This window comes from Palaemon carinicauda, chromosome 11 (genome assembly GCF_036898095.1).
Source record: "Palaemon carinicauda isolate YSFRI2023 chromosome 11, ASM3689809v2, whole genome shotgun sequence".
Classification (NCBI taxonomy): Eukaryota; Metazoa; Arthropoda; class Malacostraca; order Decapoda; family Palaemonidae; genus Palaemon; species Palaemon carinicauda.
Window position 1 is genome coordinate 140,144,701 of NC_090735.1, and position 20,435 is coordinate 140,165,135.

General features: G+C 43.4%; 1 protein-coding gene across 6 annotated transcripts in view; it reads left to right on the top strand.

Annotated features, from left to right (window-relative positions):
• The window catches only part of LOC137650247 (probable glutamate receptor), a 220,340-nt gene that overhangs the window by 70,608 nt on the left and 129,297 nt on the right, over nucleotides 1–20,435 (top strand). For 5 of the 6 annotated variants that reach the window (XR_011045945.1, XR_011045946.1, XM_068383527.1 and 2 more), the window contains 2 exons: nucleotides 2,564–2,754; nucleotides 3,768–3,995. Coding sequence is in view for 4 of the 6 variants with exons in the window: in XM_068383527.1 (XP_068239628.1) it covers nucleotides 2,564–2,754; nucleotides 3,768–3,995 (419 nt within the window). In the remaining 2 variants the exon portion in view is untranslated. The remainder of the gene's footprint in view (nucleotides 1–2,563; nucleotides 2,755–3,767; nucleotides 3,996–20,435) is intronic. The other variant, XM_068383528.1, reaches the window with a different exon arrangement.

The window sequence follows — 20,435 nt, forward strand, 5'->3', positions numbered from 1 at the left end:
GAGAGTTATTTGGACTCCCCTCTGCTGTTGAAAGTTATGTAGAGATATCAAGCTTGTGATTAGATATTTTCTAGTTTTTTAAAGTGGGGGATTCTTAGGATATTATTACAATGGACACTTTAGTGAAAGAAAACCCTAGGGTTGAATAGATAATCAGAGATTTTTGTTTAGACTCTGTTCACTCACTATATCGATCATGAACTGCAATGTGGTGGGGTTCTCCATTAAGCTTGATGATTTCTTGTGTAGCCAGCTGGGAACTTTGACAATGATTGTAGCTGCCAAGGTTGGCTGCTGAAAACATGTTGTGTCCTGGAAGTTTATTGTAGCGATAGTGTTGCTTGGTGAGATAGTTGGATCACCTAGGCTACAGCAATGTACACACTGTGGTGTTCATCAATGTATTATGATATGTAGAGGTTTGTAGTATGGGTTTAGGAAGTTACTATACTTTATTTGATAGGCTATTTAGCCGTCCCCTCTGGGTGTAACACGAGGATTGTAAGCTTTGTTTTTTTATTACAATATTTTTGTCGTTCTGATGTAAAGACTAGATTGTAGAGACAGGTCAGGTGTGTAACCTTGTCTTATAATCCCTTTGATCGTAACGGAAGCAACCATTCAAATTACATTTGAATTTAGCCTAGACATGTATGTTGATTTCTAAAAGATTTTCTGTGTGGAGATATTTATGTCTCTCCTTCTGGTTTAGTAGACCTATATTGTATCGGCCTGGTATTTATTTTCTTTTCTTCTAAATTGTATAAATAAACCTTTTTTTATTTTTTTTTTTTATTAACAGCATTTTATTCCACAACACAATTGTCCCCTTCTCAGCCACAATTTAGTCTTTGTTTTTTTCCCTTAATAGTATTGTTTTTTCTTTTTTTTTGTTTCCTCTCTTAAAGTTTATAGTGCTTGAATAACCTGAAATATAGCTGCCGCTATTTAAAATGGATTCCATGCATACCAGTAACAAGTGAGACGACTTACCTCTAAATAATATTAAGCAATTACAGTTCTAGTTGGGTCTCCTTGCCCAGTATAAAATCAAGGGGTGGTACCCAGTGCCCAGTTCTCTTGACCTGTTACCCAGATTTTTGGGTATGCCACCGTTTTACCTTTTTGTGTATTGAACTTTGGAGTGTGGTTGGTATTCGGATACTAGGCAGTCTGTGTGCTACATCTGGCCACAGTCTGCAAACCACTACAACGACATTGCCCATTCAAGGGGATGGGGGCAGGTAACACTCAATTTTGTCCCTGAGTTCATTGCTGAGACTTGAAATGCAGCTTTAGCAGATCCTAGATTTGGGTCTTCCCAGATTGAGTGTCTCTGTTCTATAAACAATGACCCAGATCAACAGCTACTATGCCTTGTGAGGGCTCTGAGGAGTTGTTGTATCTTGAAATTCTACGGGAGCTCACCTACACATCAACTTCTACTGTATTTGTGAGCATGGGCAGAGTCAAGAGAAGAATCTCGAGGAATACAATATCTTCCTGGGCTCGCCTGGTCATCGATTTTGGGGTACAGCACCAATGGAACTTTGCTAGCTAACCTTCGTTGTTTGCAGGTAAAAACCATATTCCTTGTTTACCCTGATATATGAAATATATTTACTTCCCAGTCCTCCCTACAAAGGGGAGTCGTGCAAAAGTCTAGGTTAAGGCTTGTGTTGGCCTATTGGAGGTGTCCCTTCCTGGCACTCTCCAAACTGTGGTTTGAGTCTCGCTCAAACTCAATAGTTTTTATAGTGTCAGCAACCTTGCCATCCTTGTGAGCTAAGGTGGGGGGATGGGGGAGCCTATAGGTCTACCTGCTGAGTCCTCAGCAGCCATTAGATCCCTCCATGGTCCTAGCTTGGGTGGAGAGGGGTCTTGGACGCTGATCATAAGCATATATTAGTCATTAGGGCACGTTCCTGCTTGCTAGAGCAATGTCACTGTCCCTTGCCTCTACTATTTATGAGTGGCCTTTAAACCTTTAAATTAGCGGATTCTACTACTGTACTCAAAGAATCCTTACCTGGTCAAGTCACAATGCTTAGTTCTTACAAATCACATGAGATTGCCTAGGCCATTAGCTCTCACACATATTTGAGAGTTGGTTAGGACTGTCTCCACAGTAAACAGCGAAAGCTTTTGTATTTGGTGTTGGAACAAATGACAAATTTGAAAGTGATTTGTATTTTTCCTAATTATTCAAATTTTGATCTCTTTAATCATACTTGTCCCACCATCAACTATCTTCCAGAAAGTTCTGACTGCAATAGAAAGTGACTTCATTTCACCAATGGCAATGGTTGGTCTGACTCCTGCTACCCTTCCGCTAACAAGCGGGGCCCAGTTATACCTCACTAAAATGTTTTATAGTTAGTTTTCAGCTTTTACTGAAATATATGTCCACAGTAAAGAGCTCAAGGTTTGTACTGTATACTGTAATTAGGAAAAATACAAATTACTTTCAAATTTATCATATGTTACATACAGTATTATGATTTATATTCATGTCATAGCATCAGGTCATGTTGCACTGTTTAAAGCTTGACAATATCTCCAGATGAGGAAGGCATTGCTGAAGACACACCTGACCAGATGGCTTTTGCTAATGGAAGGAAGTGATGCCGATAATAGTGTTATTAAACTTCAAGAGTTTGTCAACGAAGGAACTCAAGTTGTTCCTTTTGTAAAAACCTTTGATGGACACATGGTTTATTTTCTTCCTTCTGTAAATCCAGATGGTGTTACACAGTAAGTATGATAAACTACAAAGCCATATTCCTAATTGTTTTCTGTAGATTGACTACATTTTGTTTTGGAAGGGTCTTAGAGGTTCATAACAGACTGCTTATTCCCTATAACATCTTTCCCCTCTTGGTAAGTGACCTTGCTAGCTAACTTAAGGGTGATTTTATCTTACCAATTAAAGCAAAGTAATAAGGGTACTGTATTCTATTGTTTGTAGTTGGTTGGCTTTAGAAAATGGGCTGGTAAATATTCTGGAAGTGAATGAGTAAATATTGCAGATATGCACTAGCAAAATTTTGGAAGTATGCTTGTAAGTATTTAGAAAAAAATTAAGACCCAGTGTGATGTATACAGCTTAGCTTGTTGATGACATAAAGTTTTTATAGTTTATAAAAGAAATATTTATTTTAATGTTAGTTCTTAAAATATTTTAATTTTTCTTGTTTCCTTTCCTCACTGGGATATTCCCTGGCCTTATGCATCCTGCTTTTCCAGCTAGGGTTGTAGCTTAGAATGTAATAATAATAATAGTAGTGTATCACTTGAACACTTTACTCTGTTTTATCGTCTTTAACAGTTCATTTCCTTATTTTAGTAGTACAGTACTGTATTATAAGATATAAAACAGGAATGTAATGAATTAGATTATTAAACAGCTTATAATAAATTGAAAGGTAATGAGTTTACATATGAAAATGATTTATTCTAGCTATAACAACACAAAGGGACTTTAAATACCATTTTCTTAGACTCGCCTTCAAGATATTTCACTTGATAAACAAATGACTACATTTCCTTTTTGAAATTTGAGTCGCCGATAAATTTCATATCTTGAAATGATTAATTTTTTTCATTCTATGATGCAATGAAAGGTTTAATGATCCAGATAGTAGAGGGCCTACACTATATTCTGCTATTGTTGAACTAAAGCATAAAAAAAACTTCTAACACGACAGAAAGACAGCAAAACCCATCAGTGAATACAAAAGAAATAGTGACAATGGTTTCATTAACAGATTCACGAATAAAGGCAAGTGGGAAAGCTCTAAGGACTTGAAGGAGACATTTTCCAAAGACCCACAGCAGAATATTTACAACCTGAGTGGTCGCAAATTTAGGGTGAGCATCAAGGAAGGCCTCCAAATAGTGAATATTGGCAGACATTTTCCGGACGGGAGCGTTGAGCTTTTGTCAGGCCTTGATGTAGAGATTTTAAACATCGTTAGTTCAGCTCTGAATTTTACGTAAGTAATTTCTGTTTCATAAAGTCACTTTCAGTGAGGTTGTTTAATGTGTGCCATATATGTCAAATTTAGAAGTGATCTCCACACTCACGCATTTGTTGGCCTAAGCTTGGACTTTTGCAGGCTATTAATATTTTATTTGTTCCGTCACTACATACAAACCAACGCTATTTATTGGGGTATTACTTCGGCGAAGCTGAAAGACAAGCCAGTGGATTTCTAGCGAGGTTTAACCACCCGCCCGCTAGTTATCGGGTGCTTAGTTCAGCTCTGAATTTTACGTAAGTAATTTCTGTTTCATTAAGTCACTTTCAGTGAGGTTGTTTAATGTGTGCCATATATGTCAAATTTAGAAGTGATCTCCACACTCACGCACTTGTTGGCCTAAGCTTGGACTTATGCAGGCTATTAATATTTTATTTGTTCCGTCACTACATACAAACCAACGCTATTTATTGGGGTATTACTTCGGCGAAGCTGAAAGACAAGCCAGTGGATTTCTAGCGAGGTTTAACCACCCGCCCGCTAGTTATCGGGTGCCGGGGAGTAATAGCTACCCCACTTGCTCCCACACCTGAGCTGTGAGCCTCGCTTTGCTTTTGGCTTAGGTGGAGAATGGTTGTTACCGCTCTTCCCCTCACCAAATTTTGACAGCCAATATCAGTATTCTTTGCTTTTTCTTTACAGTAGGTGTGCAATGGTGTGATAATAACCCCACTTGTGCTGAATGTCAGGAATGGTCTGCCTCCCAGTGATAAAGGTTTGGATACAGACTGAAGAAGGATAAAAGGGATTTCTCATCTTTGGGATCTTCCTTGAAGTCAAGGAAACCCAAAGCAACTTCTTTCGCTCCTCAATCGTCCTCTGAAGGTTCTGTCCGGCCAGTTTCTTCCAGGGAACTGTTGAATAACAGCGCAGGACAACCTCGGTTCTCAGAGATGGGTTCGCTTCATTTAGCGAAGTGGACCTGCCTCTCCCCACGGGGGAGTCTGTGATCTTTACTGATATTTTTCAGGTGTGGCTGTTGCTTGGATTATCTGGTCCTCCTTTTTAGGAGACACTGTTGCAGCTCCTTCAGCTTGGTGCTGAAAGGTAACTTTCTTCCTCCTCGGAGGTAGATCCATTTGCCTTGCTCAACGTAGATCTCCGTGGCCCTGAGGAGTCTCCTGCAGCTCTGCCTGTTGATTTCGGCCTTGCCTCGTTCACAGCTATTGCCGCCGTTGTCGAGGACTACACCACCCCCCTCGCCAATCCTCCTTTGGGGGCGGAGCAAAGTCCGAAGCAAGTCTCTCCTGTGGGTGGTCACCTTTTTTGTTCACGGGGAAGAGCCCCCATAGAGACGCCTCTTCGGAGGCCTACCAGAGAACCAACTTGCTGGTGAGCTCTCCCCTGCGGAGGTTCGTCCTCGCCGACAAAGAACTCGTAGAGTTCTTGACCCTCCGAGTTCGTGACCCTCCTTGTTGCCTCAGACGTTCTCCTTTGCCTCTGGCAAAGAGATGTCTGTTTGGCTCTGCACCATTTACTGCTGAACAATCTCTTTCTGAGGATCCGCCTTCGCCTAGAGACTGAGTCGGACGATTCTTGCAAATCTCGCTGTCAGCCATCTGGTTCTCTACCTTCGACTGTATCACCGGGGTCTCCTCAGGCTCACCGTTTGCCAGCCTTGTTGCATTCGTTAGTCCAACACTCCTCACTGACTGCTCGCCAACAAATTGCTGTTCATGGTTCGCCAGCTGTTTCCGTCACCCAGTTCCTTGTTGCTTACCCGCTCGTCAACGACCAGTCGATTGCCGTTCGCCAACGGTTCGCCGTTTGCAAGTGGTTCGCCATTCGCAAAGAATTTGTCATTCCCCAACGGTTCGCCTTTCACCTACGGTTCGCTGCTCCCGACAATTATTCATTCCCCGATGTCTCGCTGTTCACCAGCTCACCATTGGCCTTTTACTGCTCGTCAGTCGCCATCGGCTCATTGTTCGCCAGTGTCTGGCCGATCTCCTTGGAGATCAGAAGTCAAACAAGAGTCCCTAGGCTGCTTGCTGTTCACCAACTTGCCGATCCTCTAAACGATCAGCAGGCGTCTGAAACTCGCCGATCCCCTAAACGATCAGCAGGCGTCCGCAACTCGCCGATCCCCTAAACGATCAGCAGGCGTCCGCACTCTTGGCGCTCTCCTAATTCATCAGCACCTCATCAAGTGGCGACCGTGACTTGGGATTATTTAAAGGTTTAAACCTCGCTCATGAATGGTAGAGGCAAGGACAATGACATTGCTGTATTGAGCAGGACAGCACTAGAGACTGACCACATATACATATGATCAGCGCTCAAGTCCGCTCTCCTCCCAAGCTAGGACCAAGGAGGGCCAGGCAATGGCTGCTGATGACTCAGCAGATAGACCTATAAGCTCTCCTAACCCCCATCCTTAACTCACGAGGATGGTGAGGTTGCAGCAACCAAAGGAACTGAGTGTGAGCAGAACGTGAACCCTAGTCTGGCGTTCACCAGTTAGGAGCATTACCATATTGGCCAACACAACCTGCAATTCAGCATTCGCCAGAAACTCATTAGTCTCTTGGCCATCGTCATTGCTCGCCAGAACGGTGGAGGAAATCGCACAATCATTCTCCTTCACGAGCCTCCATTCGCTCTCCGAAGCATAGGAAGTCACCTTCTTGCCGTTTGCCCTCTAATCGTTCTCATCCTTGCAAACGCAGAACATCGTGTTCACTTGCAAGAACTGGAAGAGACAGGAACGTCCCCCAACAATCTCCCTTTTGGGAAGATCAAACTTTCAAGGCTCCTAAGGAACGGTCATCTTGAAAAGTCCCTTTCCCTCGCAAGGAGGAAACTTCGAAACTGAAGCCTCTTGCTACGGTTTCATTACTCTCAGGCAAGGCCCCCTTGCAGAAACTCTCTTTGTCTATCCTCTCGGGGTCTTTCAGCCAGCGCCACAGTAGTTCAGGAACCGTGGTTTGGACGCCTGGTGAGGGCCATCCATCAGGCTTTTGTAGCAGATATCCTCCCTGTTTGTTCCTCGGGAACATGCAGGATACTCCGGGAAGTGTGCCCTCCTTCGGCGGAACCAAGGGGAAGATCCATGATACCTCCTTGTAAAGAAACTCGGTTTCTTCCTCCTCACCCGTGAAGAGGAAAAGAAAGGAGTTTCTGACAAGGTAGTCTCGCCTAGAGTCAAGCCAACTCCAATCAAAACAGCTAAGCAAAGGCTTGGTATTGTTGTCCCTACGCTTCCCTGACCGGTTGTCAAATTTCTCCAGTTTCCCAAGAGGCTTCACTCGGAGAAGTCTCTAGTGAGCTCCTTCCACCCTCTCCCATCATGGTAGTTCCTTGGGAACTTCAACCTGTTTTTAGGCTCTTGGAAGAAACCGTGTCGCCTCCTGCAGGTGAGCAACGAAAGGGGTCCCTCCAAAGGCCTCCTTCCTGGAAACGATCTTACCCCCGAGGAAGGAATCCAAGGATTCTAAGACCCTGCCAAAGTCTTCTGCGAGGACTGCGAGACCTTCAGAAGGTTCCAGAAGGCAGTCTCCAGTACCACATCACTCCATCGATGACTACGACCTACGCCAAGATGATGTCTTGTAGGTGGAAGACTGAATTCGATTACCTTCTTCCTAAGGCTGTTAGTCCGATGCTATCAGAGGCAGAGCAAAGGGAGTCCAAGCACACCTTCTGGCAGGTTTTGACCTGCATAAGGGCTGTCAATGGATTATCAAACCTGGCAGTGACCCCTCAGGAGGGCAAAGACACTGTCTTAGACCGTGTCTACGGCACTCAAAAACTCCCCCCAAGACCAGTGCAGCCTTGTCCTGGTCTCAGGGTCAGAAGAGTGTCCGTCGGAAGGTGATTGCTCAGATCACCCCTGCCTCCAGCTCCCTCTAGGCAAGCTCATCCTCAAGACTCCTTCCGCCGCCGTGTGCAGCAGAAGAAGTACTACAGGTGTTTAATGAGACTATACCGGCCCTACCTCTGCACCATGCCAGACCATGTTGAAGAAGGGTGCTCTCCAAGAGGTCCTCGAGACTTCCCAGGCTTCTTCAGTCGACTCTCTTGTGAAAAGGCGTCTGGAGGCTAGAGACCAGTCATTGACCTATATATCAAAAAGGCATTCCCCCTTCAAACGCCGCTCCGCTTTCCCTCAACCATAAAAAGTAGATCTCGGCTCTGAACAAGTTTGTCTTACAAACTCCATTCAGCATGGAGATGGCAGACACGGTCAGACAGGTGATAAGACCACAGGACTTCATGTATACACTGGACCTAAAGGACACATACTTCCAGACCCCAATCTGTCTCCAAGGAAGTATCTAAAAATCATTCTAGACAACAAGAAATACCAGTTCAAGGTGGTCTGCTTCAGTCTTTATATAGCACCTAAGGTCTTCACGAGAGTGTTCGCCCTACTGTCATCTTAGGCTTACAGAATCGGTATCCATCTCCTACGCTATCTGGACAACTAGCTGATTCCAGCAGACTCGGTGGCAATATTTCTTCAACACTGAGACAAACTTCTGAGGCTTTGCCAAGGTCTGGGGATCATGGTAAACCTCGAGAAGTCATCACTGCTTCCATCTCAACGACTGGTATACCTACTGTAGGAATGATAATGGACACCGACCTTCAAAAAGTCTTCCCATCAGATGACAGGGTAGTGAGGCAGAGGAAGGTTGCAAGACCATTCCTCAGATGAGATGAACTCCCAGCCCAGAGGTGGTTATGTGTCCTTGGGCACCTATCATCCCTGGCCTGTCTAGTCACGATCTCTCCGATGGCAGCTAAAGTCCAACTGAATCAGGCTTTTGATTCCTGGGACATTCTGATCCCTATGGGGGCAGGGGAATGGACGGACCTCGAGTGGTGGGTGGCAGACAAGAATCTGCTAAAGGTCGTCGACATTCTCGTCCTTTCCCTGGAATTGATGCTCTTTTCAGATGCATCAAAAGGTTGGGGGCCCCACATGCTGCATCACACGACCTCAGCCCCATGGTCAGAGTTTGGAAAGTACCAGCACATAAATCTCTTAGAGATGAAGCCTGCCTGCCTTCCTGGTCCTAAATCAGTTCCAACAGTTCTTGGGGGGCCACTCAGGGTTGGTGATGAACGACAACAACACAGTAGTGGGCTATATTAATAAACAAGTTGGTACTTTTTCACAGTCCCTATCCCATCTAGCAGTAGAGATCCTGAGATAGACAGAAGACAACTCAGTGACACTATCAGCTCGCTTCATTCCTGGCAAAAGTAATGTGCTCACGGACAATCTAAGCAGAGTAACTCGGATAGTGTGCTCTGAGTGGTCTTTGAATCATCTAGTAGTCAACAAAGTCCTGACTTTGTGGGGTTCCCCTACTGTGGACTTTTTTCTAACGTCCCTGAATTTCAGGTTCCCGCTGTACTGCTCCCAGTACCGGACCACAGGGCTCTCTGTCAAGATGCATTTCAACAACGGTGGGACGACATCGACATTTACGTCCCCCCTACAACTATTACACCAGGCAACAGATTTCCACCTCACGTTGAAAATGGTGTTCCTACTCGCCTTGTCTTCTGCTTAAAGAGTTAGTGAACTTCACGATCTCTTGTATGACATCGCCAATTCAAGGGTATGGGGAGAGGTGATTTCCAGCTTCATCTCTTAGTTTGTTGCTAAGACTCAAAATCGGGGGTAGCAGATCCTAGATTCGATTCCTCACTGATGGCTCTGAAACTGATACTGGCGTTGGATTTGAAGTATACTGTATAGTAGTGCTTTTATTTGTCTAGGTGCACTACCTCTAGCTTCCTCTATATTTACTGCTAAACCATATGGCATACTAACTGCGTTTGAGAAAATAACGTTAAGAGACGAGGGCAATTTTACCATTTATAGTGATACAAGAAGTGTCCTATAAGATTTAGAAGCTTTTAATTCTGATAACCCTTTAGTTTTAAAGATTTCAGAGTGGCTTTTTATAATCGGATTGAGGGGTATAACAGTTCAATTTTATTGGGTTCCGGCATACTTAGGTATGTCTGGAAATGAGAGGGCAGATTTACTGGTAAAGAATGTTGCAGCTGAGTTGGTACCAAGAAGGTATCCCATTCTCTGTAATGATTTTGTTACCTAGCGTTACGAATTTGGTTTATAATAATTGGCAATAACATTGGGGTAATTTAGTTGAAAATAAGATGAGAGAAATAACGAATGTTATATACCCTTGTAGATATAATATGATGCCCCGAAAGTGGGAGACTACTCTTTGGTACCCTTAACAGTGAGGCATTTGTTGACCGCATGCCCCAATTATAGCACCTTAAGAAATAGATATCTATTTGAGGTTTGAGGTGAGGATGGCAGGTTCATCCTTGCCAAGATTCTTGGACATGATGTGTCGTACTATGCTAGTGGCATTTTTACATTTATTTCACAAGCAGGTCTTCTGAAAGCTATTTAACTTTTATGGTTGTAAATAAATATTCTTTTATTCTTTATATACAGTACTGTATAATAAATGATTTCAGCGTCAATGACAGATGTCAGGATGGCAGAAAACTTAAAATCAATCAATCAATCCGGATAACAAGTTTGTATTCTGTAACTATGTCCAATAAGGAATTTGAGGTACTACCTCAAAAGAACATCAGCAACTGGCCCCCGTGTGCCAGCATTTTTTTTCAGCACGGGGAAGGTCAAGAGGAGGATCACGAAGAACACCATCTCTGCCTGGATTCGCAAGGTCATTGACCTGGCACTGAATCCGTATCTTCCTCCGACACGTCGACCCAGAGCACATGACATCGGGCATTGCTATGTATCTGGCATTCAAAAGAAACTACTCTGTGGCGCAGGTTCTACAAGCGGTCATGTGGAAGCGTCAAACGACCTTCACTCGCTACCTGCAAGACGTAACCCACAGGAGCATGGAAACCTTTTCCATTGGTCCTGTGGTGGCTGCACAACAACTGGTTTAACACCTCAGACTCCTTGATGGACAAGAAGCAGGAGGTTCAGGGCATTGGTTACCTGGGATTAGGCTGAATGAATGATTAAGAATGACTGGCTCCTTCTTTTCGTCATCCTCCCCTCTCCGAGAAATTAGCACCTAGGGTCCTCTGCAAAGCTGACCTCAACCAACTGCTGGTAAACCATTGTTCCCTTGTCTAACCTGGTTTAGTGTCAATACTGTTACGTGCCAATACCCTATCGAAGGGGGTATTGGTAACGTCTTAGTAACCTCTGAAGATGCCTATGACTCGGAAGAACTTTTACCTTGATGGTCACATTGTTAGTATCACAAACATACAGCTTGAGTAGGCCGCAGACCATGCATAGTATGGTTTTAGCGAGGTGTAAGGTTTCCTCCCATTATGTGCCAAACTCATAAAGGGGAATCCCCAGGTCAAAGTAAAAAAGCCAGATTGGCAGAGACGCCTACCCTCCTAAAGGGTAAGTCAATCCCTATAATGAGCATTGTTTTGTATGAAGTGATGGAACAAATGAAAAACTTGGGAGTAATTTGTATTTATCCTAGCGATACAAACCTGTACTTACTTATACAGATTGGCCTGCTAGCACCAGTCCCCCTTGAAGTCATACCTCCAAGCAAAGTGAGCCTCACAAGTGAGATGGGTAGCTACTACCCTCTACCTCCCTGCTAACCAGCGGGCGGATGGTTAACCCTCACTAAAAGTCTAGTGGCTCGTCTCTCAGCTTCACCGAATATGATACCCCTATAAATACCTACAGCTTTGTATCGTTATTAAAAATACACATTACTTCCAAATTTGTCATTTTTCCAACGTTAAATTTGCGTAAGGTCTTGCATCATTTACTTACTTTTCTGTATATTTTTCAACTTTAATTTAGGAATAGTGGACAACCAAATTACTTTCCTAAATAAGTTTTTAAGTTTAGGTATGAAGAACATGAGCTTAGTTTACCTAGTGTGGTAATTAGAGAATGGATGGTGCCAAGTTTTATGGAATTTAGATTTAGTCATTATCTTTAACTTCAAGAAAATCCATTGGGTCTAACTGACATTGCTGCATTCCTTTGTCCATTACATGCATCATGATTATTATTAATACTATTGCATAATACTTTGCTTATTTATGTCAGGGGCGGTTTTCCTGATCCTAACAGTGGAACCCTACACACTACAGGACCTACAATATCTGTTTGTTGTATACTGTACATTTTTGGGCTCGAGCCATGTCGTCCTAATGGAAGTTCCCTCTGGCAACTTTCTGTTGTATAATATTTCCACGATTGATATTATAAGAGAATTACCGTCATGTATCACGGGGTTCAAACCCCCGGAACAACTATTCGAAGATATCATGTATAGATGGGGACGTATCCTAAGATAACCATAGATATCTGCACCCCGAATAGACCTTTCCCAGTCTAATCCGCTAAGGGAAGGGTAAGTGAGGAACCGTTAAATATCCTATCATCTTTCGGTACACCCATATGACCCTGCCGCTTCATTCCTTTGTACGCAGCTTGTTGCTACTGTGTGATATTTTTGTGTGCACTCTTTTCACCTTTTTTCGAAGATTTTCTTTGTATGATGGCTTCCTCTTCTTCGTCAAAGTTGAGTACCTACCTCTCTTTGCCTTTTGTTTCAGCTGTTATTGGTTTGGTTCCCTTTAGGGAGTTATATTTTACTTTGGTTTTAGAGGAAGCTTGAGCGCTTCGATTCCAGCTAGCCATGATGTCGGGTTTCGTACCTGATTGCTTCTTTTTCGTGTCTACCTGTTTATTTGGTAAGTTTCTCGTTAGCTAGTAGTTTTTTAACATTACGATGCTTTGGGCTCTATGTTAAGTTGGCTTTTACATTGCATTTTTATTGTTTATGTCTTTTTGAGTTCGTATCAGTTTCGGGTAGCCTAGCCTAGAGACGGTAAATTTTTAGTTGGACATGGACTCGCTGTTTTCATTTTTGGTCTTTATTCCGGTTTCGTTGACAGTGGTCTCTCTCCTCGGGAAGGTTTTTGACTCAGTCATACTAGTTTTTTTGTCCCACTTGTTCGCGTTTCTCGGTACTCTGACCGTTTAGGCTCTTGGCCATCTGAATTCTCTCAGGGCTAGAAAGGCGCAGTTTTTGGAGATCCCCTTTGTGGAGGGTGAGCTCACTTTTCTTGTTCAGTCGGTTCACTGACTGTCTTACTGCCTTTTCTTTTAGCCTCTGGGATTTTTCTTTTGACCCTTCGACGGCGTGTTCGTTGGTATATTATGCTACATTCATTCATATGTTCTCATGGTGACTTACAATAGTTGTATCATGTTCCCCTTTGCGAAGGGTGAGCTTTTTCCTGTTGGTGCGCTGACACTTGTGTGCTGCCGTATCCTAGCCTCTTGAGAATTTTAGATAGAGTAGTGATATATTTACATTATGTCATTACACCTCTCCATGGTGAGTCTTTCCGTTACTGATATCGAACTTAATTTTATTTATAATGCTGTGGTTTTGCAATTGTTGTGGTGCGAGGCCTTATCCTTAAGGGTTTCAGGTCTTATAGACCTGTCAGCTTACCCCTATATGAAAGAGCGCGTTGTCAGGCTGATGGCATTCCTTTTTTTGGGCATACGATAGCGATACGTCGCTATTTAAGGCAGTGTAGCCTGTACCGCCACAACCCTTGCTTACGGCATGATGTTTCTGTGGGAACTGTTGTTGTTTGACATTCCTCCCATTCTTACCGACACTGCCGTTACTGACGGCAAATGAAGCCTTGTATAGGGGAGTATTCTTATGCCTCTGCTTTAGGAAGAGCCTTGGGAGACGGCAATGTCGTTACCTAAATGTGCCGTTACTAATGGCAATTTTTGGTACCAGGATGGTAAATGTTTTCTTTGTAGGCAAATCCGTTGGGCCGCCATGCTACATACATTCTTGATCTCCCATGGTTAGGTTGTGCAGTTTTTTGGAGTTCCCCACTTACGAAGGGTGATTTCTCCTTGTCGGTGTTCCGAATTACCTGTGCTGCTGTTACTTCATAGCCTCTGAGATTTCTCAATTTACCTGTGGCATCGACTTATTAGGTTTAGCCATTCTGCATTCGCTCGTGATCTCTCGTGCTAGGACTGCGCAGTCTTTTGGAACTCCCCTTTGTGAAGGGTAATGTCATCATGTCAGTGCGCTGACTTGCATGAACTGCTGCTACTTTTTAGCCTCTGAGATTTCTCGATCGGACGGCGGCCGCCATCTCTGACGGCGTGGCGTTTATTTTGATGCACTGGGACGGACATTGCATGGAATTTATTATTATGTGACCTTCTATGGCCGTCGGTATGCTTCTCCCTGAGGGGTGAGCTATCAGACTGATGACAGTGCCGGTGCCTGCGGCTTTTCCGCCACCTTTTAGCACACTGTCCTATTGTACCTGTATGAGTGATGCTTCGCTGCTTGCGGAAGTGCCTCCACTGCCAGCACTGCCTTCACCTAAGGCATGGTTTTTTCTACAGGAACCATTGCCGTTTCTCTCTGCCGTTCTAGGCACCTTTGCCCTTAACGATGTTGCCGTTACTGGCGGCGGGGCTAGTACTATTCTGTAGGAGGGGTTGACTATACCAGCGCCTTAAGTCACATAGGAGGATGGCGGCGATGATTTTCCCCTCTAGCGATGCCGGTGCTTCCAGCAACGCTGGTATATTTGGTGTACCTGCTTATGACAACGCCCGAATAACGCTTATGTCGCCACCTTTCGACACCCAAATATAGATTTTTCCTACTCAAAATCTGTTTTATAGACTGATACGAACTAGCAAAAGACTAAAATAATAAATCGTAATGAAAATGTATAAAATTGAGTCCTTAGCATCGTAATGCTAATTGTAATGAAAATATATATAAAATTGAGTCCTTAGCATCGTAATGCTAAACAAAAACTAGCTAACGTGAAACACAAAAATAAAAGTAAATACGATAAATAAGATGTCATCGGGGATTAAGCCCGACTCCATGCTAGCAGGACTTGAAGCGCTTTGGCTTCCTCTAACCAAAAGCCAAAAAATTTAAGTCTCCAAAGGGAGTTAAGCCAAAATTAGCATAAATAAAGGCAAAGAGAAGTAAATACTCAACTTTGACAAAGAAGAGGAAGCCATACACCCGAAGATTCTTCAAAAACTACGAAAAAAGCTCCCAAAAAAAACAACCAAACTGTAACAAACTGCTGCGTTCGAAGAAATGAGAGGCATGAACGCATGGGGGCAGTCGAAGGTGATAGGATGTGTAACAGCTCCTTATCTTTCCTTCCCCTTAGTGGATTAGACTTGGTAATATCTGTTTAGGGTGTAGATATCTATGGTTATCTTAGGATACGTCCCTGATTATACACGATATCTTCGGATAGTCGTTTCCGGCCGTTGGAACCCTATGATACCTAACGGTAATTCTCTTGTAATATCAATCGCAGAAATATTATACTGTAGAAGTTGCCAGAAGGAACTTTCCATCAGGACGACATGGCTCGAGCCCAAAAATAGATTTTTCCTACATCAAATTCCCTTTTATAGTACCCGTTCTGACGATATGTTGCTTTTTACGGCTGTGCCGCCACTGGTGACACTGCCTATCTTTTGGGCAAAGTGTTTTCTGCGGAATTCCTTGACCATTATCTCTGCCGCCCTTGGCCCCTATTGCCACTGATGGCATTATCGTTACTGGCGGCAGGGTTAGTACTATTCTATGGGTGCGTATATCGGGACCAGTGCCTTTGGGCACATGGATGTTGGCGACAATGCCTTTCCCCCCTGGGGTAACGGCAGTACCTTTAGGGCACAGGCCTTTCTGCCCTTTTTTATCTGAGACCGTCTTACATAATTGAGATGAGTTCTCTATTTACCATAGGTGAATTCTACTACAGGTTAACATGAAAACCTTACTCTCTTTAACGTTTGAGGTTTCTTTATGTAGGTCAGGCCTGGGAACTCCTTCTACGAAAAGGGTCCTAGGCTCCTGCTTTGAATAACCACTACATATGATTATTGGTTTTCTACCATTTTGTCCATTTCTCCTTGAGGGTGTGGATTCAATAGCTGGTGGGTAACTCTATGGGCTAGTTACCCTCCCGAGTTTTTTCTATTGAGGTTATAACCTTGCTTTTATAAATTTCAGGTTGCTTTAGACTCTTGCTCTCTAATTGATGCGTCGATTGCTTAATGATTAAGCTTATCTGTACCGGTGTCCTCTAATTGGCCATTTCTGTGCGGAGATATTGGGGCAATGGTTCTTTCCATGAGCATTTCTCCACCCCTTTTGTCTCCTTTTTGGACCTATAGCAACGGACCTTTAGGGGCTAATTTTTCCAATCTTACGCTTATAGGGGAATGGACATTTTGTAATGTATCTCCTTTTTTCTCACCAATGGCATTTACACACAATTTGGGGATTACTATTCCCTCAATTGTTTACATTGAGCATTAATGACCCATTTCCTTTGGCTTTTGGTGTCTGCTAGAGGATGTAATACTCATTTGAACCCTTTTCTCCTTACAGGCAGTGCCTATACGGAGATATACTATTGAGTGCAGATTTGTCTCAGAGCTGTGAGACATCCCTATGGTCTCGATATTTGCCGCACATATGCGAAGGGTTGGAGGATGAAAGGCCCAGTCTTGTATTGGGACCATCAGGATTGCAGTGTTTGTAAGGATTTACTTCACCCCTGATGGGTCTCGGAGGATACCTCCGATGGTGACTGCATGTTCTTCCTGCGGTACCTTTGCACCTGGGTAAGAGGATGAGGTAGTCTGATCTCATCAAGGATTCAGTGGTGTCTACCAATTCTGACTCCACTATGACATCTGTCTCCCGATCTACGGTTACGATTGCTTCTTCCGTGACGGGGACTGTTCCTGCCCGTTTCTCCTCCCAACATCTTCTGCTAAGCTCATGGAGCCCCCCTGTTCCCGAGTACAGTAGTACCTCTACATACGATCTTAATTCGTTCTGAGAACTGTTTCGTAGGTTAAAATGATCGTATGTTGGAGCAAATATTCCCATAAGAATACTGTACACTGTAATTTGTATAATTCGTTCCACAGCCCAATAACCCATGATAACTCCTTATTAAATTGCTACATATAATTGCACATAACATTAATACAATTGCATAATATAGAAAGATCTAAAAAAAAATAATGATAAAGAAATAAATAAAAAAGGGGTTTTTATTGACACTTTGCCTTAAAGACAGGCAAATGCAGGTGTAGGAATTGCTACGCATGAGGAGATGGAAGATCAGCGAGGAGGTAGATTTTGCAACGGCGATAACGTACTGTAACTTACTCTAACAAACTTACTCTAACTTACACTACGTGAACTTTAACCTAACTTTGCTTATTTTTTTTTTTTTTCATTTTTATATTTTATATTTTTACATTTTTTTCTTTTATTTCTAATTTGCGTCACTTTCACTCGATTCGGTCTTACTTTCTTTTGCTTCACTTTCTTTCTCTTCATCACGATCACTAGACCGCTTTGTATTTTTTTAAAAGAAATTATAGAGAGAAAGTTGTGTGGTACGGCTTTTTAGAATTTTTCTGAAATGAGTTAAACAGACATCATCGAATTGCGAAACTACACGGCAAACCTGAAGTTTCTGTGGGTGATACTTATCGATGAAAACTTCGTGTTGATCATATGCCAACATCTGTTTTATTTCAGCCGAACTTAAGATGTGACCTACCTCCTCGATCGCCTCCGACTCACTCAACTGCGCTTGGAACTCATCATGCTGCATGGCTTGCAGCTCATTGAGTTCCTCGGTGGTGAGCTCTTCATGATGCTCATCGACGAGTTCAGTGATGTCATCTTCATCGACCTCCAGACCCATGGACTTTCCAAGGGATACAGTCTCTTCTACGTCTTCCTCTACGGCAAGCACAGGTTCAGGGTCGGGGCCAAAACCTTCAAAATCTCTGGGAGAAAAAGCATCAGGCCAAAGCTTCTTCCAAGCTGAATTCAGTGTCTGGCGAGTTACTCCCTCCCAAGCCTGATCTATGATCTCTAAGCAGTGCACGATATTGAAATGGCCCCTTGAAAATTCACGCAAAGTTAAGTTGGTGCTTTGCGTGACATTAAAGCACTGCTTAATTAAGTGCTTGGTGTAGAGCTTCTTTAAATTAGAGATGACTTGCTGGTCCATGGGCTGGAGGATAGGGGTGGTGTTCAGTGGTAGATAGAGCACTCTGATGAATTTGTACTGGTCGATGATATCATCTTCGAGTCCTGGGGGGTGAGCGGGTGCATTATCCAAGCAAAGAAAGCACTTCAAAGGCAAATCCCTCTCCTGAAGGTACTTCTTTTCAGCAGGGCCAAAAACTAGGTTTACCCATTCAACAAAGAAATGCCTAGTGACCCAGGCCTTAGAATTAGCATGCCACAAAACATGCAGCATGTCCTTATTGATTCTATGTGCCTTAAATGCCCTAGGGTTTTCGGAATGGTAAACCAATAGCGGCTTTATTTTGTAATCCCCACTGGCGTTGGCACAAAAGGCAAGAGTCAACCGATCCTTCATAGGCTTATGTCCAGGAATTTTCTTCTCTTCGGCGGTAATGTATGTTCGACTAGACATCTTTTTCCAAAACAGACCGGTTTCATCACAATTGAAAACTTGCTGCTCTACGTAGCCTTCCTCCTCCACGATCTTTTCGAACTTCTTAACAAAATCGTTAGCAGCCTTGGTGTCCGAACTTGAAGCCTCTCTCAGTGCCGAACAACTGAATGAATCCCGGTCCATTTCTTAAATTTCTTGAACCAACCGCGAGATGCCTTGAATTCCTCCGTTGTAGGATCGGTTGAACTCTCTACCGCGTCACTCCCAGAGCCTGCTGCCTTGAAGTCAGAATAGATAGCGCTGGCCTTCTCACAAATGATTGTTTCAGTGATCGTATTGCGAACAATCTCTTTGTCCTTTATCCATATTAAAAAAAGGCGTTCCATCTCTTCCAGGGTAGGGCTACGACGTTTAGAAATAATGGTGATCCCCTTCGATGGTTTGACTGCTTTAATGGCTGCTTTCTGTTTGATGATCTGATCGTTGAGATCATAGACATATTCCGGCCATATTGTTTAGCCAGATCGCTCACACGAACACCGCGCTCATGTTTTTCTATAATTTCTTGCTTTAGTTTTAATGAAAGCATTGCCTTCTTCCTTTTCTCACCACTTCTACTTCCTGAACTGAAACTAAGCTTCTTAGGACCCATGATTATACGTAAAATCAAAAGACAAAACGTGAAAAAGGAAGATAAAAAGCACTGTTAATAATGGAGCGAACAGAGGACAACCACACGATGCGCACGAGAACAGAGGACTGATCAAGGCGACGCTCGATGGCGTCCCTCCGACGTGCTGCCGTCTACCGGCATAAACAAGAAACTATGATCGACGCTTTGAGAAAATTCTACGCGTATGATCTACGTCGGATGTTGGAGCAAGACTTCGGGTGTCGAGACAAAAATTTGATCAAATTTTACTTCGGGTGTTGGAACAATCGTATGTAAAGACAATCGTATGTAGAGGTTCCACTGTACCTTATGTATTACAATACATTTGGTACTTTTGGCTAACAGGAAAGCCTTCGTGGAGGGGAATTACTAATACCAGGTGATGGTTTTCAAGGCCTCATGTGAAGAGATCCAGGCCTTGGAGAAGAAAGAGGAGTTGTCCAGATATAAGGTTTGGCAGTCCTAGCTACCTTATAGCACGCAGCAATGATGACGGCAGTGAGTATTAATTTACAGATTGTCGCCTTTGTTAAGACCTTGGCCTCCTTTGTGGCTCTGGATAAAGTGGTCTTCCAAGAGCTATGTCATTGGAGTTAGCCTTTTGTGTGAGTAAGCCTCTCACCTTTCTTACCACACGATTCCATCCACTAGACCAATATCCAGTTTACTTTAGCTGAGAATAAACTGGATACGGATGCCGCCGGCCACCAATTTTTTTAGAAGCTGCCCAGGATTCCTGTACACCTTCTTAAGTCCGAGTTGTAGACCAGGTAAGGGTTGTCAGTGTTAATGTCTCTGTAGTGCTTTATGGGAACGATGGTCGGGCATTTTGTAGGTGCCTTTGTCTCTCCTTGCTGGCGAAAACTCATGTCGACACCTTTATGAAAGACCTTTATACGTCTTTTAGGTCTGTTGAGCCTGTAGTGAGCATGTGCTTGACACAGCTACCATCCGCATGAGCTGAAACGTTTCTCACCTCTAGCATCTGGGGAAAAGACCTGTTTCCATAGAGGAAAGTTACGGTTAAGGCTGTCGCAGAGCTTAGAGTCCTTTTCCTGAAGTGGGGGATCTCATTGAAGTAGTAGTTCACCCCTGGAAAGGCCACAACCAAGAGGTCTCACAAACTGACTTATCATAGTAAGTCGTTTGTTCTTTCTCATGCCGCTATCCCTCAGAATGTCTACGCTGTGCCCTTATAAGTGGTG